At 47.5% G+C, this 27978-nt stretch overlaps 1 protein-coding gene across 1 annotated transcript; it reads left to right on the top strand.

The window, feature by feature from the left end:
* The first annotated feature begins 18 nt into the window (after window positions 1-18).
* Window positions 19-27224, top strand: FBXO21 (F-box protein 21). Its single transcript, XM_035098823.2, has 12 exons — window positions 19-323; window positions 10913-11048; window positions 11712-11806; window positions 14947-15068; window positions 16169-16315; window positions 17235-17371; window positions 18652-18788; window positions 19499-19675; window positions 21056-21188; window positions 21611-21801; window positions 24031-24188; window positions 26106-27224. The coding sequence occupies exons 1-12, from the start codon at window positions 43-45 to the stop codon at window positions 26279-26281; spliced, it is 1890 nt and encodes a 629-aa protein (XP_034954714.2). The 5' UTR covers window positions 19-42; the 3' UTR covers window positions 26282-27224.
* Window positions 27225-27978: the final 754 nt, after the last annotated feature.

The raw sequence follows: 27978 nt of genomic DNA, 5'->3' as shown, positions 1-27978 counted from the left end.
TAGAGACGCCCCCTCGGAGGGCCGCTCAGGTAAACAGGCAAGATGGCGGCGCCGGAGAGGGCGAGCGAGGCGGAGACTGGCCCCGCGGAGACGGAGGCGGACGGACCGGAGGGGTTGGTTCTGCCGCTTCCTCCTCCTCCTCCTCCAGGGCCTGGGCCGGCCCCTCCGAGCCTGGCGGAGCTGCCGGGGGAGCTTCTGGAGCTAATCGCGTGCTGCGGCCCGTTGAACGCCTCCGACGTGGCCCACCTGGCCTGCACCTGCCGCCGCCTCAGGGAGGCCTGCCAGCCCCGAGGGAAGGTCTGGAGGGAGCAGCTCCGGCTCAGGTGAGCCCCGGGGACGGGTGTGTGTGGAAAGGGTGGAGGAATTGGGGGAGGGGCCTCGGAAAGGTGACAGGAGCAGCGACGTCCACAGGTCGTGGTGCCTCTGAGCATGGGCAGAGTGCAGGGGGGAGGCCTGGCGTTCTAAGTGCAAAGATGTGCGTGTTTCAGGCCATGGACCAATGACGTCGAGAAGGTGGTGCCTCTGGGCATGGGCAGAGTGCAGCAGGAGAAAGGCCTGGCGAGGGAGTTCTCTGGAGCACACACAGCAGCAGCAGCAGTAGTTGCATTGGGTAGGTGGTGCTTCTGAGCATGGGCAGAGTGCAGCAGGAGGAAGGCCTGGTGGCATCGTCCTAAGTTCACAGGGAGTTTTCAGGCCACTGAAGCTCATGCAGCATTGTCAGTGGGATGGCGGTGCCTCTGAGCATGCATTTTGTGTGTGTGTGTGTGTGTGTGTGTGTGTGTGGAGGAAGGCTTGATGTTGACCTAAGCACAGTGTAAGGGTGAGGGAGTTTTCTGTTGCCTGGAGCACACACAGCAGCAGTGGTTGCATTTGGGAGGTGGTGCCTCTGAACATGGGCAGAGTGCTGCAGGAGGAAAGAGGAGGAAGGCCTGATGTTGTTCTAAATCCAACACAGTGACTTTGAGAAGATGGTGCCTTCCTGGCATAGGCAGAGTGCAGCAGGAGGAGCTTCTGAGCATGGGTAGAGCACAGGAAAAAAGGAGAGTTTGGAGCCTTTGCATCTACAGCAGAAACAGAGACAATCAAGAAGATAGAAATCGATATTGGTACGGAGGGAAGTCAGAGGGGAGGGGGGGATTGGTGATGGGTTGTATGTATGTACAATTATGATTTGTTTTGATTTTGATCTGACGTGTGATTTTGATTTGATTTTGATTTGTATGTATGTTTGAGTATGTTTTGATTGGTTGGACTTGTTCTGTTTGATTTGTAAGTTTTAATTTATAATTTCAATAAAGCAATTGAATTTTAAAAGAAAAAGAAAGAAAAGAAGATGGTGTCCCTGAGCATGGGCGAAGTGCAGAATGAGGAAGGACTGGAGGTGGCATCCTAAGCACAGAGGAAGGCTTCAGGCCTTACACGTAGCCGTAGCAGTGATAGTGGGATGATGATGATGCCTCTGAGCATGGAGAGAGTACAGAGGCAGGGAAAAGTGGAAGGTCTCATTTCCCAGGTGCAGGGAGAATTTTCTGGCCCTGGACGTTGGTATGATAATTCCTGAGCATAGGTGGAGTGCAGGGGGAGGAAATGGAGGAAGGGCTGGCATCCCTGGCCCAAGGGAAGTTTCCACTGCCAAGGTTTTCTAGACCAGTGTTTCCCAGCCTTGTGCCTCCAGCTGTTTTTGGACTACAACTCCCATCATCCCTAGCTAGCAAGATCAGTGGTCAGGAATGATGGGAATTGTAGTCCGAAAACAGCTGGAGGCACAAGGTTGGGAAACACTGTTCTAGACACAACAGCAATAACAGGAATACTGGGAAGATAATGCCTCTAAACTGTGTGTGTAAGGCAGATGATGGGAACTGTAGTTCAGAAGATCTGGAAGTCATATGTGGAGTAGGCCTGGGTCAGGGGTCCCCAAACTAAGGCCCGGGGGGCCGGATGCGGCCCAATCGCCTTCTAAATCCGGCCCGCGGAAGGTCCAGGAATCAGCATGTTTTTACATGAGTAAAATGTGTGCTTTTATTTAAAATGCATCTCTGGGTTATTTATGGGGCATAGGAATTCGTTCATTATTTTTTTTCAAAATATAGTCCGGCCCCCCACAAGGTGTGAGGGACAGTGGACCGGCCCCCTGCTGAAAAAGTTTGCTGACCCCTGGCCTGGGTGATGTATCAGTACAAGATTGGTATGGGGGCAGAGTGGGATGGCAGCTTCGCTCAGCGGAATATTGCAGATGAAACCGCCACCGCTCCTGAGCCCCTTTGACACCTAGCATGCTGAGGGATAAACAAGCTGCAGCTGGGCACTGGAGGTACAGGGACTTGGGAGTGGCGGCAGTGTCACCTGCAATATACTGCTGAATGAAGCTACCATCCTACTCTGCCCCTCATACTGGCAAAGACAGAGAAACAAGCTGTATCACACTGAGGTCCAGCGCCGAGGGGCCTTCTGGCGGTTCCCTTGCTACGAGAAGCCAAGTTACAGGGAACCAGGCAGAGGGCCTTCTCGGTAGTGGCACCCACCCTGTGGAATGCCCTCCCACCAGAGGTCAAAGAGAACAACAATTACCAGACCTTTAGAAGGCATCTCAAGGCAGCCCAGTTTAGGGAAGCTTTTAATGTTTGATGGATTTCTGTATTTTAGTGTTTTGTTGGAAGCCGCCCAGAGTGGCTGGGGGAACCCGGCCAGATGGGCGGGGTATAAATAATAAATTAGTAATAGTAATAGTAGTAGTATCAGCGAGGAGCTTCTTCCTCTGCTTCTTTAACCTGCTTGGCTGAGGAGTGTGTGGCTCCCATGCCTCAGCCAAGCAGTTGGGGCTGTTCAGCTGGGGTGTGTGAAGCCCCCCACTCCCCAGCTGAGGGAGCCCCAATCCTTCTCCTGCTTGCATGCGAGCAGGAGAAGGATTAGGGATGCTCAGCTGGGGGGGTGCGAAATCCAATGTCTGCCATCCAGAGCCAGCGGCAAAATAGTGGCTTTGAGAACTGAAAGAAGAAAAGTCACTTTATCCAGGGACAGTCCACATATATATATATTGGCAGTGTTAGAAAAGCTAGGAGCCAAATGGCTTCTTGGACCTGGGTTGTTGGTGCTAAAATAGAATGTCTATTCGCCTGGGGTGTGAGAGTTGACAACACATTTTATTTATTATTTTGATAAGCATGAATTAATACGCAATTCACATAAGTGACACATTGTTAATATCACATTTTTAACAGAAATTGTTAATACGTGTTTAATTTGGTGTTAACAAAAATATTGGTACTATACTTCAGTTTTCAAAACGTTCTACTCTTCATTGTTAAACTCCTTAACATATTGTCTATCCTTAACATATACTTGGAGGCTTCAAAGCACTACATTTCAGTAATTCTTGAGTGTCAGCCAGGCGCAAAAAAAAATGGCACCCAGACTTTTTGAGGTGCTTGCAAATGGAGAATCTTTAGGTGCAAAATGCGCCTATTCATAACTTAAGAATGTTCTTCACGACTGTGAGCAGGGTAGTGGGGTGGGGGTAAGTGAAGACAAGCTGCAACAATTAACGATAACATTGTTCACTGCTCCTGCTCAGGCTGCATAGAAAAAAACATTTTGGTTCCTGAAATTCCTTCTGATTGTGCAGATAAAATATACGTAATTGATAGAATTCTTCAGGATGTGGTATTAGCATATGAAAACAGTCAAGTTCCAATGATCCCCCACCATCTCCAGATGGTGAAGATGTCAGGCGCCATGCTGGTGCCCAGGCATCTTCACTTGGTTGTAATAGCCAGGTGCAAAATGTGCTAACAGTCAGGTGCTTGACTAATTTTGAACACTGGGTGGGGTTGAATCATATGCAGGCAAATTTAGGCAGTCAGTGCAATTGATTGGTAGGGCTTGTGTAACAAACCTACTTCCTCAAAGAGCGGGGGGGGGGGGGTGTGTGCAAAAAAAGAGAGAAGTGTTGGGGAAAAGCTCCAGAAAGTGTGGGATAATGCTTGTTTCAACACGGTGGCATCTAACTTCCCCACAAACGCTTCAGAATGAATGCTCAATAAATAGCCATTGTTGTCTAATATCCCTGCAAACAAATCAGGGTGATGAATGCTGAATAAGCAGATCGTCTGGTTGGACATTGTCATTGTGTCAACCACCATAACCCCAATATCTCTTCTTTGGTTAGTCACAACCCATTCAAACGCCATTGGCACATATTAAACTTAGGGGTTGTTGTTTTTTTAGCGAAATATGTTTGCCCCTTGATTGTAGTAAAACCTGTAAGCTACTTACAAAGAATATTAAAATGATCAATAAAAAATTGTTGCATTATGCGTCAATCTGCTCTTGAGCTTCATTTGCCATTTTCCTGCATGTTCACCCAGTTTGGAAATTATCGTAATGGTAAACAAATTTATGTTTGTTTTTAAAAGCTCATAGTAGTGTTCTGTGTCATTACTAAAATAAGTGATACTCTGTATCCGTGTGCTTTCATCACTGCTTCATGCTGTTCCCTTATTGTAGTTCTCGATTTTAGCATCCCAAGTGCCAACAGGGGCCCAGTGAACCTTCCATGAGGAATATGGCCACACTGTGTTACATTATTTCAGCAACTGTTTATTTTAGGGCAGTGAGTAAAGAATAACTCCTCCAACTGAAATTGCAGTGGGGGTTTCAAGGCACTCAGATGTAATTACTCAAGATGGAGCCTGGCCCAGAGTAACAGGGTCAATATCTCAACTTTTGCCAGGAGTCTAGCGATCAGAGAAACAGCCGCTTTTGGAATACAGACCTCATATGGCTGGCTCTGAATCTTTCAAAGGTCCAACTTGGCGGCTGAGATGATAAAGCCGAACTCTGAATCGCAGGCAGAGAGGCTGGAAAGCGACCCAGGAAAATCGCTTGCTGAACTGGGGAGCTGTCCGTTGTTCAGCTGCCTCTTTCACAGGTGGGGAGAGAATATTCTCTTCCTTTTAATTGTTCAGCCTGAGTTTTGCAAGCCAATTGGCAGTTAGAAAAAGCAATAAAACCATGTCTTCTTCTGCCAAGACATGGTCAGAGCCAGGCTGCATATGAACTTCTCCTGCTCTCAGAAATGGGCCAAGATGAGAAATTTACATATATTGGTCCAGTTCTATTGTCACTGACTGTGAGAGAGAGATTGCCTGCAAGTTATGATTTAGTCTCCTACAGTGATGTATTCCACCACACCACCACCCCCAAAAGTTAACAGATTGACACCATGAGCTAAAAAGTTGAAGCCATTGTTGTGTGTTTGTTCGCAACACTACTGTGCGGCAACATTGCCATATATTGTGAAGGTGTTTGCAAGGTGATGTTCCTCATCTGGAGCAAACGAAACATAAAATTAGCCCTGTCTCTAGCCAAACTTTTGCGAACCTGTTGACCAGCTGTTTTGGACTACAACTTCCATCAGCCTCAGCAAGGGCTCCATATTGGAGAAGGCTGCTTTGGTCATATATGTCTCCTGATGCTGATTATTGTTTAAATAATAATTAGCCAGCAAATAGTCAGCTTGGGACTGTGCTGTGGCAGGAGCAGAGCTTCAACCCTTTGGCCCAGTCATGGTCCAGATCATCTATTTATTAAACAAATTCAGGAATTGCTGTTATTATTTTTATCTCAGTTTGGTTGTCGTCAGAGTAGATTCATTGAAATTAATGAGCCTGACTAACGTAGGTCCATTCATTCTGATGGACTTACTCTTAAGCAGGACTGAGGCCACATTCTGAAGCTGACCCAGAAACTCCAGCGGGTGCAGAATGCCGTGGCGAGGCTCCTTACAGGGTCCCGGCCGCGGGATCACATTCATCCAGTGCTTTACCAGCTGCACTGGCTCCCGGTGGAGTACAGGATCAGGTTTAAGGTGCTGGTTTTGACCTTTAAAGCCCTATGCGACTTGGGACCCTCGTACCTACGGGACCGCCTCTCCTGGTATGCCCCACGGAGGACCTTAAGGTCCACAAATAATAATATTCTGAAGATCCCGAGTCATAAGATGGCTAGATTGGCCTCTACTAGAGCCAGGGCCTTTTCAGTACTGGCCCCAACCTGGTGGAACGCTCTTTCCCAGGAGACCAGGGCCCTGCGGGATTTGTCATCTTTCCGCAGGGCCTGCAAGACAGAGCTGTTCCGCCTGGCCTTTGGGTTAGACTCAGCCTGACCCCTGTGTTTTCCTCCCTCATGGCTTGGATTTATGGCCTACTTGAAATGAGGCTGCACTTTAAATTTTAATACTGTATTTTAATCTGTATTTTAATTAATTGTTTTTATGTTTTATTGTAATTCTGTTGGTGTCAGCCGCCCTGAGCCCGGTTTTTGACTGGGGAGGGCGGGGTATAAATAAAAATTAATTATTATTTATTATTATTATTTATTATTCAAAGTGCTATGATTTACATAGTTGTGGTTTAAATGCTATGATAAACATAGTTGTGGCTACCCCCCCCCCAAGAGTTCTGGGAGCTATAGTTTGTTAAGGGTGCTCAGAGTTGTTTGGAGAACTCCAATTCCCATAGTTCCCTGTGAAGAGGGCTTGATTGTTTAGCCACTCTGGGAACTGTAGCTCTGGAAGGGGAATAGGAATCTCCTAACAGCTTAGCACAAAGGACAAATGGCCGTTGCTCAGTGGTAGAGCACACAGTTCGGACGCAAACCTTTTCAGGATCAATCTGTAGCACCTTCAAATAGGGCAAGGGGTGGGGAACCTACCTGAAACTTCTGCTCAGGGTAGAGTAGAGCAGGTATCTTCAACCTTTGCAGCGCCAGGATTCACTTTTAACCCAAACATGCATTTTGGGACCCGTTTCTTAATCCTTTACCATATATTTCCGTGGTGGGAGCGCTCTTCCATGGTAAGAGTGTGACCCATCTTAGATCGGACCGCAGTCCACTAGTGGTCCTGACCCACCAGTTGAAGACCAGTGGAATAGACTATACAGTGGTACCTCGGTTTAATAACAGTCCTATTTACGAACAATTCAGTTTACGAACTCCGCAAAACCGGAAGTAGTGTCCCAGTTTGCGAACCTTACCTTGGTCTAAAAACTGACTCCAAACGGTGGAAGGGCACCGACGGCGGGAGGCCTCATTAGGGAAAGCGCGCCTTGGTTTAATAACGGTTTCGGTTTAAGAACGGACTTCCGGAACGGATTAAGTTCGTAAACTGAGGTACCACTGTACTGAACCAAATGGAACAATCTGAATCCATGCAGAACAGCTTCATTGTGTAATGTGTGAGTATCGGGATATTGGTTAATGTATGAACTAGATAACTCTCAACCACAACTCTTTGTTTTCGCGAATAGCCTATAGTCCTGTCCAAACCCCTACATGGATTTTGCATCCTTCAGATCTCTCTTGACTGGCAGTTTCTACTGTGACTCCTGCTTTCCCTTTGTTTCCTGGGGGGAAAAACGTTGAGTTGGGAATTGTTCAAAAGCTGACAGATAAGGTCTATATCCACATCTTTTGGTTAATCCTAGTGTTGACATTTTGTGGGGAGGAAGCACATAGCTTGACTGGGCAGCCTCTGATAGGCTTTATCTCACAGCCATGTTATGCCGAGATTTCTCTTCCAGAAAACCTTCATGGTGTTGAATAGATAGGCAGGTGCATCATTAATCCTCAATGTCACAGGAGCTTCCAAGGCATCAGGGTTTGCAGCAGGTAGTAGCCCAGAATTACAGCTCGTGTTTGGGCTTTATTTTTCCCTGTCTTGGATATCAAAGAGAGCTCTGGATTCCATGCCACCCAAAGCGGCTGTTGGCGCAGCTCTCCTGTGCCCGATACACTTGGGAAATAGGGAGCAAGCGACTTCCTCCTACATTTCCTGGCAAGAAGCAAATGCTGGACGCTTGGCTGAGCTGCTCAGAAACACGGCTGCAAGTCACAGGGCCTGTGTCCTCTGAGGCTAATTCCCTCCGCCCTCCCTTTGGCCTCTCCAGCTCCCAACACCGGCCAGCTGAGGATGTGCTCTGGCAGTGTGCACACACTGCAGTCGACCTCCTCCTGGTTCAAGGGGGATAGGCAGATTCCAGAAGTTATAATCCCTTTTTCAACACAATGAATCCTCAAAGCAGCATTCACTGTGATAGTCTGCTGGAAGAAGTGTGGCAGGGTGGGGTAGGAAGCTCTGCCACCTGCTCTTTAGCTGACAGGAAACGGGAGCTCATGTGTTGCAAGCAGAAGGCCCCGGCTTTAATCCTCAGCATCTCTAGGTAGCAGTGTTAGAACCTGAGATGTGAAAGCTAGGAGCTAAATGGCACCTTAAATCTCGGTTGTGGGCGCAGCAACAGAATGTCTAGGCACACTTTTTCAATAACAAAAATACAAAACTGAAAATGAATGAACTTCAGCTAAAATCTTATCTTCATTTTTCACATGGTCTAGTCCAGGGGTCCCCAGACTTACCGGGCTTTGGGCCGGTTCCCACCGCGCCGATCGCGCGGCAGACCGGAGGGCGGGGGAGTGCGCGCCCGTGCGCATGCGCACGGGCACATACTGGCGCGGTGGCACGCTTCCAGGTCGGAAAAGGCGCCGGAAATCGTTTGTGCGCATGCGTATGGGCCTCCCCCGACCCGGAAGTGCACCAGAAATGACCTATTCTGGGTCGGGAGAGGCCCATACGCATGCGCACAAAGGATTTTCGGCGCTTTTTTCTGACCTGGAAGAAGAGCGTGCGGCGGCGAGCGGCAGGGTTCGTCGCGGGCCGGATTGGGAGGCCAATTGGGCCGCATCCGGCCCCCGGGCCGTAGTCTGGGGACCCCTGGTCTAGTCCTAGACCTGCCCACCCCCCTAACATTCTTTAGAGGGTCTCTTCTCCAGTCTTCCAGAGAGTAGCTGGAAGTGGGGAGGCAGAAAATGGTCCTCCTTTTCTTCCACTTTGCTGTTTTAATCTGAAATCTTAGGTGCAGTACTGCAGCCAGAGCTCAGAAACTGAATGTGCTGATGAAATTCCCCGTCGCAATATGTGCCTAGAACAATGAGAGTTTCAAACACTGCTGGGTACTGTTGGGAAAGACTCCTGCCTGGAAACCTGGAGGGCTTCTGCCGGTGTGTGTCAGTGATACTGAGCTAGATGACAAATGGTCTGACTCCGTATAAGGCAGCTTCCTTATATTTGGAGGTTAGAGACAAGCCCAGTGGGCATGTCCCTTGCATTTATTCTGAATGCATAGCATGTGGTTTGCATGCAGAAGGTCCCAGGTTCATCTCCGGGTAGTGCTGGGAAAGACTCCAGTCTGAAATCCTGGAGAGCTCCTGCCAGTCAGTGTAAATGGTTCTGAGCTAGGTGAAGTGATGGTCTGACTTGATATAAGGCATCTTTCCTATGTGGCTACGGGATGCCTGCAGGAAGATACTGTACTTTGAAAATATAAGTAACAAGCTGTGGGAGGGGGCCCTGAGGAGTCCTTGGTAGCTTCCTCTCCAGCTAGGCCTGAACTAGTAGTACAGTGGTACCTCTAGTTAGGAGCTTAATTTGTTCCGGAGGTCCGTTCTTAACCTGAAACTGTTCTTAACTAGAGTCGTGCTTTCGCTAATGGGGGCCTCTTGCTGCCGCTGCGCCGCCGGCACACAATTTCCATTCTCATCCTGGGGCAGAGTTCTCAACTCTGTTTAGGGAAGTTTTTAATCTGTGATATTTTAATGTATTTTGGTATTTGTTGGAAGCCGCCCAGAGTGGCGGGGGAAACCCAGCCAGATGGGCGGGGGGGGGGTATAAATAATAAATAATAACAACTCAAGGTAACTCTTCCAGGTTAGCAGAGTTTGTAACCGGAAGCGTTTGTAACCACTGTACCACTGGTACCACTGTATAGCAGTCTAGTGGTATAGTACATTTTCCTTACAGGTCTAACCGCTGGGGCTCAGGAACAGATGAGCACCAAGCCTTGTGCTATTTAGGATAATTTGTGTGGCTGGGAGAGCTTGGGGGTGCACCTGTCTCCTCCATTCCAGGCGTAGCTTAGCGCTCTTGGTGTTGTTTGACTCCCAACTCCTCATCAGCCCCTACTGGTCCGGCCAGCGATTATGGGATTTGTAGTCCAATGGCGGTTACACCTCTTTTCAGTAAGGGGCTTGAACAGTTCAGTTCCCCACCCTGCTACCCCAACTGATGCCCATAATTTTTTGGACCATGGCAAAAAGCATTGCTCAGGCCTTGTTGGACTGTGGGGCAGGGCGAGAGGAAGAGGATCTATTTTAAAAAAGAAAGAAAGAAAAAGAAGCAAGAATATTTATCCACTTACCTTCAGAAAGTCCCCCAAATATTCAAAATTCTCTAATTTATATATGGCCACATTTCACAGCCCTGCTGCTGGGCATAAGATCTTCAGCCCATACAGAGGAGTGCTTCTGTTTAGGGTTCTAATCAGCCTGGAACAAAAGGTGAGCCAGCTGGGGAAGGAGACCCTTCTTGTGGGTTCCCCCCCCCCCCCGTTCCTGCCCTCCTGAAATCTTTCCCCACTGTGACATAAATGTTTCATCAGCCTTAGTGTTTATCAGGGTATGAGTCCTCTGAAACTTCTCACTGTAGCAAATGAATTGGGGTGTAGGTGTATTAAACTTGTGGTGTACATCCTTCGACCTCATTCCTTCTCCAGGATATCTCATTCCTAGGATGGGGAACCCTTGGCCCTCTAGCAGCTCCTGGACTCTAGCTCCCATCATCCCTAGCCAGCGTGGCCCAATAGTCAGAGACCATGGGAAGTGCAGTCCAACCACGGCTAGAGGGCCACGTGCACCCCATCCTTGTGTTAAACTGTTAGTGGTTCAAAGAGGCCACTTCTCCTTACTCCATTTTCCTGTTCTCTCTGCCCCCCCCCCCCACCGCCCCTTGGCATCCTGAACAACTCTGAAGACGTGAAATGTTGACCACTGTGTTTTGAGTTCTCTCTTTCTTCCACAGGTGGCCATCACTTATGAAATATTATAACCAGGTGGACAGCGTGAATTGGCTGGAGGAATACAAACAACGGCATAAAGCTGGCTTGGAAGCTCAGAGAATCGTAGCATCATTCTCCAAAAGGTTCTTTTCGGATCATGTAAGATTTCTTGTTTATCTGAGAAGCACTTGTCCTGTGCACCCCATGATCCTTTTGTGACCCAGGATACAAAAGTGTGCCTAATAGTTTCCTAGTGGGTTACAGGAAAAGTCCTAAGAACTGAGGAAGCTACTTTGTACCGGTCCATTAATTCAATATTGTCTACTGGCAGCAACTCTCCAGGGTTTCAGACAGAGATAAGTTCCAACGCTACCTGGAGATGGAGATGCTCTGGCACTGAGCTATGACGCTCCCCACAAAATAAGCTGCCTCAGACTGAGTCAGACCATTGGTCCTTCTAGCTCAACATTGTCTACACTGACTGGCAGCAGCTCTCCAGAGTTTCAGACTGGAGTCCTTTCCCTGCCCTGGGATGCTGGGGATTGAACATGGTACCTTCAGCATGCAGGACTGTTGCTCTACCACTGAGCTATGGCCCTTCACTTAAGGCATAGAAGCCTTAAGATAGACCATTGGTCTATCTAGCTCAATATTGTGTACACACTGCCTGGCAGCAACTCTCCAGGGTTTCAGACACCTACATGGAGATGCTGGGGGTTGAACCTGGGACCCTTTTGCATGTAGAGCATGTGCCCTTTCAAATGAGCCATGGCCCTTCCCTAAAGTCCTTAGTGATGGGGTAACATTATGTTCTTTCGCTAGGTGCCCTGTGACGGCTTCACTGATATTGAAACCCTCGAGTGCCCAAGCCACTTCTTTGAGGATGAGCTGATGTCCATCCTTAATATGGAAGGAAGGTGAGCCTGAATTTTAAAAGAGCTAGGAGGGGCTGCAAAACAAAATTGCATTTCCATAGGGCTGCAAAGTTTAGATTAATGGATCGGCCAGTTAAAACATTTTTGACTGACTGAAGCAGTGCACCTGATTTACCCAGCCAGCAGATTTTTTACAGAAACTTTAACAGACACTGCAAATTCATGCTGCAGTTCAATTCTTAAAAGTTTTATTTTATTAGCTGCATTCATATCCCTCTTCTTCAAAGAAGTTACATGAGAGCATACATGATTTCCTCTCTGGTTTGTTTTTGTTTTTTATCTTCACAACATTCCTGCAAGGTTGGTGAGGCTTAGAGAGAGTGACTTGTCCAAGGCAAACCAACAAGCTCCATAGCCGAGCAGAGATTCGAACCTGGTCTTATACCATTCCAGCTATTAATAAGTGCTGGTTTTGACCTATAAGGCCTTAAGTACTGCAATACCTCAAGGACTGCCTCTCCCCAGATACACTGACCCAGACTCTGTGATCATCATCTGAGGCCCTTCTTTGTGTTCCTCCTCCACAAGAGGTCCAGAGGGTGGAAACATGAGAACTGGCCTTTTCTGCAGTGGCTTCCCATTTGTGGAATGCTCTCCCCAGGAAGTCTCATTTAGCACCTTCATTATACATCTTTAGGCACCAGGTGAAAACGTTCCTCTTCAGCCAGGCCTTTGGCTGATTAATATTCTACGGCCTTTTAAATATGCTTGTGGGATGTGGGGTTTATTGTCCTGTTTTTGTTTCAACTGTTTATTTTGTGCTTTTTATCCTGCAATTTTATCTTGCGAACCATCCTGAGATCTTTGGATGAAGGGCGGTATATACCTTTAATAAAAAATAAAATAAGTGCCAGTCTTGTGAGAGATGTTGCATTCTCTGTGCAAGACAATCGGAAATGCCTCTCCTGAGATGTTACAGTGCATAATCTAAAAAATAGTCTGCTTTCCCCCCTCTCTTGTATGCAAATTTATGCAGATCTAATTGATTAAAACTGCAGGGACTGCGTAGGAAGTCTTAAAAGCAGAGGCAGACAACCTGTGGACCTCCAGATATTGCCAGACTATTGCTCTCATCATCCCTGGCCATTAGTCATGCTGACTGGAGCTGACGGATATGTTCCAACAATATATCCGAAAGGCCACAGCTTCCCCATCCCTGTTTTAAAGACTACAACAAAGTTCTATAGCTGCTCGTATGCTCGACCTTGTTTCACCTTCTAACAAGGCTGCAGCTTAATATTTTTCATTGGTGAGGTTTCTGCTTAACATCATTTGAGCTGCTGCGTTGGCCACACACATTCTTATTAAGCGCAAATTTATGCTAATGATGCTGCGGGTCGTTGCCATTTGCTATCATTAAGCTAAATCGTTTCCCTGGAAGCCGTCCTGACAGCGTGTCTGTTCCTACTGAGCGCCCTGATTGACTAGAGGATAATGCGTTGTGAGGTTTGATCTGTTTGCTGGAGTGGACGGAGCTGAATTGGGAGGAACAGGAGCATCACCTATGGATGCATTCACAGCCCAGGAGGGTATAGAGCAGATGTGGGGGACGTAGTCCATCTTTTGCTGAACTACAACTCCCATAATCCCTCGCTGTTGCCTTTGTTTTCTGGGGCTGATGGGAGTTGTAGTCCAGCAACATCTGGAGGGACAAAGTTGTCCACACACCTGGTATGGTGGAACAATAGGATGTGAGTAGGAAGCCTTCTGTAGAATTGGGTTCTTGGAACACAAAAAACACAAACAGTAGTTAAAATTAAGCTCTTTTGGAAACAGAAGTGAATGTTTCTGCACCCCTTCTCATGGCTACAGGAAGCAAGCCAGGCTAATTCCTATCATGATAAATAATAATATAATAATAATGATTTAGTATTTATACCCCACACATTTGGCTGGTTTTCCCCAGCCACTCTGGGCTGCTCCCAACAGAAATGATGATGATGATGATAAGTGATAAAACTTCAGGCATTAAAAACTTCCCTGAACAGGGCTGCCTTCAGATGTCTTCTAAAAGTCAGATAGTTGTTTATTTCCTTGACATCTGATGGGAGGGCATTCCACAGGGAGGGTGCCACTACCGAGAAGGCCCTCTGTCTGGTTCCCTGTGACCTCACTTCTCGCAGGGAGGGAACCGCCAGAAGGCCCTCGGAGCTGGACCTCAGTGTCTGGGCTGAACAATGGGGGTGGAGACGCTCCTTCAGGTATACTGGGTCCGAGGCCTTGGTCTGAATGTAGCCATTCAGATCTTGGGTTTTTCCAGTCTTAGTTGGCATTTCTTGACCACTATATTGCACTGTCTCTCAAGAAACATGTAGAAGCACTACATTTTCTTACTACAGAATAATTATTAAATTGGTCTTCTGTCCAAGGCACTGACACAAATGCAGCAGCATCAAGTCTTCCTCAGCTGTTCTCTAAGTAGGTGGCATGTCATGTTTCGAGCCTGGAAGGATCAATACCCACCATATTTACACCATGAGGACCTTGCATGCCTCCAAGTCATAAGGTGCACTTGGAGGAATAGTTTTCCATTCTCAACCCCACAAAGAGTCCTGGGACCTGTGGTTTGTTACAAGTGCTGTTAGGAGACACACACAGAGAGAGAGATATTCCCCTCACAGAGCTACTATTTCCAGAGTTTCCTGGGGGAAAAGATAGACTGTTAAGCCACTCTGAGAACTGCAACTTTGAAGCCTTCCCTTATTCTTTATGGCCAGGCTCCCCAGTGCAATTTTTCTGCATTGTATGCTGATCCGTATCTCTCTCACCTTTCTACCCCTCTTTTGTTTGTTGCTGAAGTTTAATAAAACTATTGATGTTGGCAAAAATCCCAGCTGGCGTGAGAGTATTTGAGCGGCATTGTAGTTCTCTGCCTGCTTTTGCGTTCCGCAGATAAGATTGTGCTTTAGGGGTCAGAAGTTGTCTTTTAAAGTCACGGGAGATACCTGAGCCGTATTAATAAGATCCTGGTTTCAGGGCTTGGTAGTCATTCCCGTGCTCTGCTTGGCTAGCCCCTTATAATCGCGCCATTCAAGCGTTTCTCTTTGTGCACCTGGCTTTCCTCTTCCCATTCTTCCGACTCAAGCGGTTGCTCACCACAATGGTTCTCCTTCACTGTGCAGGAAAGGCCTGACGTGGAAGTACTATGCAAAGAAAATCCTTTACTTCATGCGGCAGCAAAACATATTGAAGAAACTGAAGGTGTATCTTCAGCGCCCAGCGGATGAGCAGTGCTTTTTGGAAGGTGAGTGGAGGCCTCAACGTGATAGCAAGCATTGGTCCTGCCAACTGAATCTTTATTGTTTAGCCTAAGGCTCTGCGTCACACAAAAGAACCCAAATGGAGCATCACTCAAAATGTAGTTAAAGTAAAATAGTGTGACCTACTGGAGCATCCAATATTTTCCAATGCAGTTACCAAAAAAAAAAAAACCCACACCTCATTGCACTCTTTACAAAACAGGCAGAATCTTAACCATTTTGTAATTTAATTCAGTGGTTTGTCCCGAAATCAGCAGCCCAATCTTTTTCTGTTCCTTGCCTGTTCTCAAATATCATTTCTGAAATACACACACTCCATCGTTATCTGGATTTGAAGGGCTTTATCCCAACACCCCCATTTGCTTTTCCTTGTTTAGTTTTTAATTTCTTCTTAATGCAATAAAGACTGGCCAGTTTAATTCTTCACTTACCTTACTCAAACGAGAATTTCCTTCTCTCTCTCTCTCTCTCTCTCTCTCTCTCTCTCTCTCTCTCTCTCTCTCTCACACACACACACACACACACAGAGACGTGGAAAAAGTAATATTTTCCAAAGGTGGGGAACCTCAGTCCTGGGGAACAGATGCAGCCCTCCATCCATATTTGGCCTTGGGGCTCTCCTAGGCCATGCCCCCTCACAGAGGCCACACCCTCTCTGTGTTTGCTTAGATGTTATATGCTCATGAACCATGATAATGCCTTTTGCTTAACTTGCAGGAGGGGGGGAGAGGGGGTGATTGGAGTGGGGTGTAAATCTCTGGCTTTTGCATGGTTGGACTGTAACCTGCTGTACAAAAGCAAGAGCCCCATTTGTTGCTCCACCCACCACTGTTACGTGGCCCTAGGAAGGCTGCTTATGAGGGAATGTGGCCCTTGGGCTTCAAATGGTTCCCCACCCGATCTAATCAACTCACCGCTCAATTCAGGCACCCGGCGGCTACAGTGCCCCATGACAGGTGTCTGCCCAGCCGCTACTTCCCATTACGTGGCAGCTCTTACCAATTGAGATGAAATCTGCTCACAACCCCTTGACTAATTTTAATGGAATATATTTCTGTCCTGCCTCTCTTCTGGGTTTTTCCAGGGGCTGTATTGATTGACCAGTATTGCAACCCACTGTCGGACATCTGCCTAGAAAGCGTCCAGGCCCAGGTTGACGATATTGTGGCCAAAGTTCGTAAATTCCTGAAATCGAAAAACTCTAGGCACCCAAGTGTGACCCAAAAAGCAGGTATTATACCAAGCTACTTGAAGGGGGGGGGGGGGTTGGACAGCCTTTTCTATGGCAATGAAGCTACTCTGCGCTAGGGTGAGTTGAAGTGTTGGAAGCTACCACGAGGGTCATCTAGATCAACCCCTTTGCAGTCCAAGAATCTTTCGCCCAACGTGGGGCTCAAACCCAACGACCCTGAGATTAAGAGCCACATGCTCTACCGACTGAGCTATCACACCTGGGCTGACAAGGGCCACGTTTCATCTGGAGAAATCCGTCAGGGGCCACATGCTGGCAGTGAACAGGGCCAAAGCCACTGGTGAACAGAGATGCTTCCTGTGGCAAATGACATTATGATGGGAGTGGCTGCAGAGACCATATAACTCTGGGCTCGAAACACCTACATTGGCTCCCAGTATGTTTCTGAGTGCAGTTCAAAGTGTTGGTGCTGACCTTTAAAGCCCTAAATGGCCTCGGCCCAGTATACCCGACGGAGCATCTCCACCCCCATTGTTCAGCCCAGACACTGAGGTCCAGCTCCAAGGGCCTTCTGGCAATTCCCTCACTGTGGGGTTAAAGGGAACCAGGCAGAGGAGTAGTGGCGCTCTCCCTGTGGAACACCCTCCCGTCAGATGTCAAGGAAATAAGCAACTATCTTACTTTTAGCAATCATCTGAAGGCAGCCCTGTTTAGGGAAGTTTTTAATGTTTGAAGTTTTATTGTGTTTTTAATACTCTGTTGGGAGCCGCCCAGAGTGTGAGGCGATGAATTTGTCCAGGCAGCTGCTGGAACTCAGTTTCTGGAAGCCCCAGGAACGGAGAGTGCTCTTGTGCGCATGTCCTTCTTGCAGTTTTCCCACAGGCTTCTTGTTGGCCACTGTGAGAACACTCCCATTTTCCTAGCAGTTTCAGCAAATTAATTTATTCTTGTGTTTCAGGGGAGGCCTTGATCGTCTCTCAGGGGGAGCTTCAGAGGCAGGTCCTCGATGCCATGAACTACGTCCTCTACGAGCAATTGAAATACAAAGGGAACGAGGTGGATTACTACAATTCCCTGAATTCATACATTCGCCAGGTAAAGAGAATGAACAAGTCGGAACAGGAGAACTGACCTGCCCATTAACTTGCCCCTTTTTTTTGGCGTAGGAATACGTTTGCCTACCACCCTAAAAACAGTCATTTAGAGTGAGCAGGTTAGAGATGTGCCTGGGGGCGGGCGGAAGTTAGGGCGCTCTGATCAGCTGAACCAACAGGCAGGGCGTGCTGCAGCATTGGGGGGGGGGGTGCTCTGGCAAGACAAAGAAAAGAGGCAGCAGACAGTTGCCGTCTGTTGGAACCATCCACTAGCCATCAGAGACCTAGTCACTCCCAAGTCTCCTCTCTGTCTCACCCTTTCATCACCTCATCATAGCACCCTTTATGTCAGGGTTGAGACAGATGAGGAGAAGTGGTGGCTAGCCCTCCCTGACAAGCCCCCACAGAGGAATCTGAGGAATTCACACCTGGGGAAGACTGGTGGCAGCACTCAGAAGAAGAGCAATCTGTCAGGGAGGAGGGAAGATCAGAACTGCAGCAACAAGTCGATCCAGAACCAGGCCCCAGTCAGGCAGGTTATCAGATGGCCCCTTCCCCTCCTCCCTTCTCTGCAAGGGAACGCAGAGCTGAAAAACGCCGGCTGCAATTAGAAACAGCTGCAGCTCATAAAAAGCGGGGGAGGGAACCTGCTACTTAAGAGAGAGGTCGGCTGGCCACTCCTCAGCGTCTGCAACGTCGTACTAAAGTGCCTAGTTGCCTCGCTCATCTTGTCCTTGGTTCCTGTCATCTTGATCTGGCTTCCCTGACCCCGGCTTTTGGACTTCTGGCTTGAACTGACCTTGGCTACTCTTGACTCCCACGTAACTGTCTGACTTCAACTGGCTCTGACCAGACTGTTGGCCTTGGCTTATCCGACCCTGTCTGCTGCTCTTCAGTGTGCCTACTTGCTGGCACCCTAACACTTTATTCTCCCAGGATTGGGAATATCAGCTCTGGGGTTTCAGATTGTGCAATCTCATGGCACTACTGCTGTTCTCGTGCTGTTTTTATCCGTTGTATCTGTTCTTAACATTGTGCTTTTATTCTTCCATGGGAAACCACTTTGGGGCCACAGTGTGGGGGAAAGCGGCTTACACATCTTCTAAATAAACGAAACAGAGAGGCAGATTGTTCTCAGTGGTTGTATGGGAGCTTCTGGGCCTATTTTGTCTTCCTCTCCTTAAAAAAACATAGGATCCATTGTACAGTACTGCAAGGCTGTAAACTGACCCGTCTCTGTCCACCCTCACTGTTGGTCTCGTTTTCTTTTTCTGGTTCCAGGTTTTGATCCACAGGACTGGAATCCCAATCAGCTTGTCGGTGCTTTACTTGACAATTGCCAGGCAGTTGGGTGTGCGGCTGGAGCCTGTCAACTTTCCCAGCCACTTTCTGCTCAGATGGTGCCAAGGGACAGAAGGGTAAGCTTTTAAAGTTTCCCTTGGCCTCCCATCAGGAAGGTTGTTTTCTGAGCTGGCAAGGCAGCGAGAGAGGCAGCTATCTCAGGCAACAAGATGGCTTCAGCATCCCGTGTTTCCATTTTCAAGTTAGCTGCTGCCAAACGGCGAAGTAATGGGAAGGGTGGGTGTGTGCGTGTGTCCTTCTACCGCAGAAGAGAAATGGGTCGCGTTCGATTAGGAAAAACCCTGCTACTTGCCATAGTCATCAATAACGCCGGTGAGATCTCATTATCTGCCAGGGATCTGGCCAGCCGTGGAACCAAAAGTTATAAATTTCACTCTGTGGCAGCTCTGACAGTGTTGCAAGATGGCGGGGATGCAGCTGCCTAGAATAAATGGCAGCGTATTTCCAGGGGGTGAAAATGGCATTTGCCCATAGACACAAACCCACACCCCACGCCACCCATGGGTTGATTCTTCGTGCAGCCAGAACAGCACCATCATGCAAAATGTGTATACCCCTTTTCTCTGTGCCTAAGGGGTGCTGTATTGAAAAATAAGCCTGTTTCTGGCCACTTCATTGTACTGTGCCATGTCAAAGTATGCCCACCACTCCTGCCATGAGGGTGATAGCCCCATTATTGCGTGGAAGAGCACTTTGTTTCTTCTAGAAAGAGAAGCGTGCTATGCTTGCTAAAGGCTTGCCCTTCGTTTTTGCTTTCTTTCTGCAGAAGCACAAACATCTTTGACTATGCCTATATCGACGCTTTTGGGAAGGGGAAGCAGCTCACTGTGAAAGAGTGCGAGTACTTGATCGGGCACCACGTAACCGAGGAATTTTACGGTGTGGCAACAGCAAAGGATGTTTTGCAGCGAATGGTGGGCAACTTGTTGAACATCGGGAAGCGGTAAGAGCCCAGCAGAGCGTTGCATCAAAAGCCCTTTCTGGGGAGACCCCAAAATCCCAGGTTCAGGTGGCGAAATGCCGCAGCTGCTAAGAGGCAGCTACAAAGTGGGAAGTCCAGGGTCCAAGTCTCCTAGAAGTCTTCTGCTGCTGATCTGGTAGGGCAGAAGGCAGGAACCTCAGCAGCTGGTGGAACTAATAGCAGGCAGAGCCAGTTATTTCCAGTCTTGTCTCTGTCCTCCTCACTGCTAGGAGCTAAGACTAAGGAGGAGGAGGAAGCTGATAGGCAGGGCCATCCCTTGGACTGACTGCAAATCGAAAGGCAGGCTGGTTGGAGCCCCCATTGGCCCTGATAAACCAGTTTCAGGAACATGAAGTGACTAGTGGGGTGCCACGGGGTTCTGTCTTGGGCCCAGTCTTATTCAACATCTTTATCAATGACTTGGGTGATGGGCTTGAGGGCATCCTGATCAAGTTTGCAGATGACAACAAATTGGGAGGGGTGGCTAATACCCCAGAGGACAGGATCACACTTCAAAATGACCTTAACAGATTAGACAACTGGGCCCAAAGCAAACAAGATGAATTTTAACAGGGAGAAATGTAAAGTACTACACTTGGGCAAAAAAGAAAGGCACAAATACAGGATGGGTGACACCTGGTTTGAGAGCAGGACATGTGAAACGGATCTAGGAGTCTTGGTAGACCACAAACTTGACATGAGTCAACAGTGTGATGCAGCAGCTAAAAAGCCAATGCAAATCTGGGCTGCATCAATAGGAGTATAGCATCTAGATCAAGGGGAGTAATAGTACCACTGTATTCTGCTCTGGTCAGACCTCACCTGGAGTACTGTGTCCAGTTCTGGGCACCACAGTTCAAGAAGGATACTGACAAGCTGGAACATGTCCAGAGGAGGGCAACCAAAATGGTCAAAGGCCTGGAAACGACGCCTTATGAGGAACGTCTTAGGGAGCTGGGTATGTTTAGCCTGGAGAAGAGAAGGTTAAGGGGTGATATGACAGCCATGTTTAAATATATAAAAGGATGCCATATAGAGGAGGGAGAAAGGTAGTTTTCTGCTGCTCCAGAGAAGCGGACACGGAGCAATGGATTCAAACTACAAGAAAGAAGATTCCACCTAAACATTAGGAAGAACTTCCTGACAGTAAGAGCTGTTCGACAGTGGAATTTGCTGCCAAGGAGTGTGGTGGAGTCTCCTTCTTTGGAGGTCTTTAAGCAGCGGCTTGACAGGCATATGTCAAGAATGCTTTGATAGTGTTTCCTGCTTGGCAGGGGGTTGGACTGGATGGCCCTTGTGGTCTCTTCCAACTCTATTATTCTATGAATGAAAGCATAACCTTTGCCTGTTTCTGTTTGCCAGGGAAAGCACCGATCAGTCCTACCAGCTCCTGCGAGACTCCTTGGATCTGTACCTGGCCATGTACCCAGACAACGTGCAGCATCTCATGCTCCAGGCTCGATTATACTTCCACCTGGGAATCTGGCCAGAGAAGGTACTTATACCTTGTGTGCCAGGCTCTTACCCCAAAACAAATAAGCAGAGCCCCTTGCTTGCCGGTAAGAAAGAGATCTTAAATCAGGCAAGCCGCGGTACGGCCTCGGCAACAGACACCGTGCTCATGGGTCACGGTGCTGGAATTCAGGAGCAGGGCAAGAAGTTTTGAACTGGACAGAAGCGGCAAAGATGTCCCAACATGTTTCCCAGCCACGCCTGCCAAGCCTTTAAGGATGAGGTGTGGCATGCTCCCTCATGAGACTCTCCTGCCTTGCAGGAATGTCAGGATTGCAAACGTGTGTTCTGTCAGGGCGGGAGGGTCTGCTCCCAGTCTCCCTACCCCATTGTCTGTGGCACCAGCTCACGGAAATGGCAGCTGTTTGCAGCGCTGCATTATTTTGCCTTTCTTCTTCTTCAAAGGTGCTGGACATCTTGCAACACATCCAAGCGCTGGACCCCTCCCAGCACGGAGCAGTGGGCTATTTAGTTCAGCATACTCTAGAGCACATTGAACGCCGGAAAGAGGAAGCAGGGCCTGACGTGAAGCTCCACTCGGAGGAGAAACACAAAGACGTCTGCTATTCTGTCGGCTTGATTATGAAACATAAGAGGCGAGTCCATCCCGTTCCATTCCTCCACCACCACTCAGTATTCTGTGCTTGTTTGGTGTCTTGCAGCATCACAGATTCAAACACCACTAATAACCTTGTTCTGGAAGCAGGATTAGTATCTGAATCTCCATGGAAGTTCCCTGTTGCATAGTTAAGATGGCAGAATGAGCAAGTACAGGCAGGATCAGAGCTCCTCATCCCCCCAATCCCATCCGGCTTCCAAGCTGAACCTCAGCAACAATGGCAGTAATGTACTGATTCAAAATAGCTTGGTACCCTAAGCCCAATTTCAGCCATTTGCAGGTGGGAGAGGGTTACCTTTCCCCCCCTCCATAATGCCCTTTGGGGAAAATTGTCTGGGACCATCTGCCAATTGAATCTGTCAAGGAGCTTCACTGAGCACCTACCCAACGATGAAATGCAGAAATGGGTTGGCTGTTCAAAAGTTCAGCCCAGTCAAAGAAAGAAAGAAAGAAACGTGATCTGGATCTTGGAGCAAAATTTGTCCCCAAATGCACAAATATCCTTTATCATGAAGGAAATAACATACAAGCTGCCAAATGCACAAATATCCTTTATCATGAAGGAAATAACACACAAGCTGCCAACCAGAAAAAAAATAGCAAATTTTATCTGCAGCATTTATCCATCTGTATACCATAAGAATGGGGTTAAAATTAGCTCCCTGGGAACACTGTTCTATTTCTGCATTGGATGTTATTTTTAGTTGGCTTTGGACATATTGTACAAAGACCAGCAGATAGCAGGGGCATAATTTTTGTGTGGCCCCCCGAGAAAACATGTTATTACAACAGAGAGAGAAGTAGTAGTTCCTGAGCTATTGAAGCTCTCTCCTGGCATGGATTTTTTTCATGTACAAAGAGTTATCTCTTAATTAGTCTGTTTCACACATAACACTAAGCCATAGTTTGTTTAATGAATCATGAGTTAACCACGATTTAACCCACAGATATCAAACAAAACATAGGTTGTTTCTCCAAAGTTGGGTTTGTTTTCCATGTGTTCTTGTGGCTTGGAGAGCGTCTTAGGTGGCCCAACAAACACATAGTTAAGAAATTGGGCTTGGTTCACACATAATGCCAAGCCAAAATTAAAAACAAACCATGCTTTATAAGCCTACAGCAAACCATGGTTTACAGTTCTTGTTTGGGAAAATAAGCAAACCATGGTTTAAGTTACAGGGCTGGGTTCACATAGTCAAACAAATCAAAATTAAACTAAGCAAACCATGGCTTAGTGTTTTTTTGTTTGTTTTTTGTAACCCCGGCTACCATTTAAGAACAGCAACAAAATAGCAGCAGAAAATTGTATGACAATCTGGGATGCTATTGAACACTGTATAAGGCAATCCCAGCTTCCTCAGCCAAGAGAGTTTTTTCAGTGCTCTTGAGATAACCAAAGTTTTTAAATTCTTTTTTAAAATGTATTTATTAAAGATTTTTAACCAACAAAAACATACAAAAATACAAAACACAAAAAAGAAATAGAAAACACAAAAAATACAAAATACAAAAAATACAAAAATGCAGAAAACAAAAATTCTAACTTATAACCCTTATTTCTAATCTATTGACTTCCTCTTTCCCCCTTCTACTGCGATTCTTTAACATTTCATGCTTAGTAAATTCTAAATCTTATATAAACTCTAATTATCACTTCAATATTACCTTATTGCTATATCTTTTATATCTTATCCATATAAACTCAATCTATATCTAGTTTTTAATTCTATCAGGTTCAAATAACATGATGTTGGTTATTGATTACCATAACACTATGCAAAATCCTTGGTGGAAAAGTTGTGATCCATTTGAAATTATTGATGTTTTGCTCCTTGGGGGGGGGGGGAGATGGTTTAAGTAGATCATGGCTTGTTTCCCCTTCTACTCTTTCCATATACGAGGGCTGGATTCTTTCCTTTGCGATGTTGTCATGTGAAATTATGGCTGTAATGAAAAGGGGGGGGCGACAATAACCCTTTTTTCCCAATAGGATACCAGTCTCTTATTTTCCTAGGGGTGTTTTGCAATTGCCAACAGTTACAGCCATAGAATCAGAGAAATGTAGAGTAGGATAAAGACCCAAAGGGTTCTTGCTGCACAGAACCTCTTGATTCCACCCAGGCACCCCAATGCATATGTGCCAATATTGCCTCCGATTTGACTGTCAATTGAGTTGTGCACACTTCCCCACCATTTTTCAATTTAGATATGGCTATAACTGTGTCATCTACGGCTGGGACCCAGCATGCATGATGGGGAACGAATGGATCCGGAACATGAATGTTCATAGTTTGCCGCATGGTTCCCAGCAGCCCTTCTACAACGTATTGGTGGAGGACGGATCGTGCCGATACGCAGCCCAAGGTAAGCAGCACTCGGATGTTCTCTTTCAGGGGAAACGGGTTCAGCCTCTTCTGGTGTGGAAAGAAACCCCAGGTTTTTAACATAGGCCAGTGAAACTGTGCAAATTAGGAGTACAGGCTGGTGTTAGAAACTGAGATATGAAAGCTAGGAGCTAATAGGCACCTTAAGCCTGTGAAAGGCAGAATAGAAATATTAAAGAATAAAAATAAGCATGCAGGTGAAAAGTAATATGGAATAATACTCATTCTCTGTCTCATGAATATAAATAAGGTAATAATAAAATTCCTTCAGTAGCACCTTAAAGACCAACCAAGTTTTTATTTTGGTATGAGCTTTCATGTGCATGCACACTTCATCAGATAAATAAGGTAAGAATTGCAAAGGGGCGTAGTGTAGTCTGCAGATCAAAAATGCTATGCAAGTAATATTTGAAAAGATGGGATCTTCCACTAGAGGGTGCTCTGTACCACAACACAAACCGGTGTTTGGAAGGGTTTTTCTTAAATATGCAACCTGCCATATATTTTCTTATTCTGAGTCTTGAGCTGCACGCTCAGAAGTGCACAGATGATAGGCACCCAGCTAGTTCTTTAAACACTAGTATTGCCTGGGTGATGGGTATGTACCTGCCCGTCCACCTCCTTTAGTTCAAGCTACATAATTGTAGATGAACTGGTTGTTGTTTTTTTAAGTCCTCTCTCTCTCTCTCTTTGCCTGCCTCTCTTTATCTTCTCAAGGAAACTCCCATCAGACCCAGTCAGCAGAGCCAATGGCCTGGGATGATGGGAGTTGTAGTCCAGCAATGTCTCCAGAGCCACAGGTTCCCCATCTCTGCTTTCAGCGTCTGCCCACAGGATCTGAGGCCAGATGGTCCTGATCCAACAGGCTTTTCTTGTGTTCTTACGATGGCAAGCATGTTTCCTTGGGGAGAGCGTACAACACAAAGAGGGAGTCACTCCTGAAAAATTCCATTGCCTCATTGCTACCCTCCACACATGAAGGAAGGGCCTCTGGTGGCAACCGCTGGGTCCGGTCCCTATAGGGATTGGCCTTTTGCAGACTCACACAGCCAAATTACCAAGAGGGTGTATTCCCGGAGCTGACACTATTTTTTTTTTCAGAGTATCCTCCTCTCTGAACGGCAACAGAGTCCCTGAATAACAGCAGATACGAGCCACTTCTTCAGGGGAGGCTGGTCTGTTAGGGCGCGTAGGATTCCGCCCTTCTGATCTCGGTCTGCCCACAGCCAGACCCTGCCTGCCTGCCTTCTTGCTTATAGGGAGTCCAGGGAGAAACCCTGCCTGCCAGCTTCCTCCTCCTTAGCCCCAGGGTTGCCCTTCTAGAACTTGGCAGAGAGGAAGACAGGGACGGAAGTGGAATTAGTTGGCCCAGCCTGCCTTTGCCCCCGGCTCTGCCTGTTGTTGCCCGGTGTCATGACCCTGCAGTCATGTTCCGGGGGTGAGGCAGAGACTCTGAAGCAAAACGCAATGGGCGTGCAGGCCCAGCTTCAGGAAGAAGTTCAGAGAGACCTGGGGCGGCTAGTACCCCCCTGGCCTGAGAAGGTGGCACTGCCATCCTCTGACTCAGAGGACTCCACTGCAGGAGGACTGGAGGAGCTCCCCCCCCCCCTTGCTCTGTTGCAATAGGAGGTTCCAGGGGAAGGCTGGGCCCTTCAAGTAGAGCAGCAGCACCTTGCAGATGCTAATATTCGGGCTGCACCTGGCGCTGCAGCCACATAAAGAGCTGTTTTAGCCTTTTCCTTGCTAGAGCAACTTTGGAGCTCTGTGTTCCCCAGAGCCTTGCCTTGTTTACTGCCTGAACCTTGACCCACCGGTGTGGCCTCGACTTCCTGCACTGCAGAGCCCCACAGTCTCCCTGCGGAAACAGTCACCTGCCCTTTGTCTCTTCCTCTTGCAGAGAACCTGGAGTACAACATGGAGCCCCGAGAAATCCCTCACCCGGACATTGGCCGCTACTTTGCAGAGTTTGCCAGCACGCACTACCTAGCGAACGCTGAGCTGGAGTTCCGGTACCCCGAGGACCCGAGGCTGACGCTTGCAGATGTCCAGAAAACGTACGGGAACCAGAAATGAGCTTCTATCTCTTTGCTGGTGTGAAAGATGGTTTTTTTGTGCGGTGGCGGCGGCAGCGAGAGCTGCGTCACGGGAACCGTTCTTGACAGTTCTCCGGCTGAACTAGGGATCACAATTTTGCTTGATAACTAGGGGTGAAGTTTTTTGTTCTTTAACCACCCAGCTGAAGCCGTGCCAATACTAGTGCAATACTGCAGGACACTTGAGCTGCTGAGGTGTGCAGATGCTACTTGGCGGAAATGACTTCTGTGTGCAAAGTACACAGTCCTCCTTACTGCTCTTGGACTTCGAAAGCTCTTTGTTTCCCCACCAAAGACTCGGGGAGTGTTTGGGGTAGCCCAGAGACTGGAAACATTGGCACCTTACGGATAGGGTTAGTCCTCCACATTTGCGGTTCAATGAAGGTCTTGAGTTATGTGCATATCCCGGAAAGAACACGGCTTTTTCACAGACCTCATTGCCCACCGTCAATTCCATGCAGCCCTGTGCCAAAATCTTGGGAATTATATTGAAACTTCTTTGTCCAAAGATCTTGCACTGAGCCGATCTCCTCCCATGGCTCCAAACAATCACTCATGCTAGCTTTTTTCTCCAGGCTTCATGGATTCCATTTTACACACACACACACACACACACACACACACACACACACACACACACACACCGCACTCCTCTTGCTCTGCACCAGTCTTGGAAGGAGCTGCTCATGTTGCTGTGATATTTCCTTGTGCCTAAAGAGGAGTATCCATGCTGTGCTGTGAAAACCTCATGTTTGTCAAGACAAATCTCCTGGTTTTTTTTTTGTGTGTGTGTGTTTGTGTAGTCCAGACCTGCCAACCGTTTGGACCCAATGAGAATTTTGAGAGCGTGCCATGGGCACCAGTCACAAAATGGCTGCCACAGGTGTGGGTGTGTAGCGTGACAGAAAATGGCCGCCACCCCCGCCCCAAATGGCTGCTCAGAATGGATGGGAGGGCAGGTGGTCCAGTCCTGGCATCCAATGAAATTAGGGCGTGTTTAAAGCAGGGGAGGGTGTCGAATGTAGGAAAGACTAAGCAAACGGAAACTGAGCAGGAAAAACACAGAGTCTCTCCTGTGCTGTGGATTTTTGAGGGGATGTTTACTGGGGACTTCTGTGAGTGCTATATGAGGTACCGGTGGGCACAATGTTAGTGACCATGGTCCAAACTGAGCTCCCTTTGGAGGAAAACAGTCCTATTAATCAGGGAATGTCCACGAAATCTTGGTTACTTGATTTGCAGCCCAGCAACCAGAACGGTACCTAAGCAGGCTGGGGGGGAACCGCTGATTGTGCACCTTTGTATTTCGTTAAACACTGTAAACATGCGCCGCGAAGAAGAGGTGGAAAACATGTAATTTTCAAACGGGCGTCTTTCTAAGCAGAGGGCAGTCGATATTTACCGGATTGCTGGCTTGGGGAAGGCTTCAGGTAAACTATAATTATCACGTTGCGAGGGGTGAAACAATATGTCGTTTTGAATGTTAGTAGCAGAGAAATCATTCCTTTCAGGAGAACTCTTTGTGTAGTGCATGCGGTATTTCTAGTAATATTTTAACCAGCGTATATCCTTGTGAAATTCTCTCAGGGATGGGGGATCTGTGGACCTCTGTTCTTGGACTACATTTCCCATCATCCCCATGCTGGTTGGGGCTGATGGGAGCTGGAATCCAACAAC

This window comes from Zootoca vivipara, chromosome 17, assembly GCF_963506605.1.
Source record: "Zootoca vivipara chromosome 17, rZooViv1.1, whole genome shotgun sequence".
Classification (NCBI taxonomy): Eukaryota; Metazoa; Chordata; class Lepidosauria; order Squamata; family Lacertidae; genus Zootoca; species Zootoca vivipara.
Note: the sequence above shows the minus strand (reverse complement) of the source record. Positions and strands in the feature narration are given on the sequence as shown.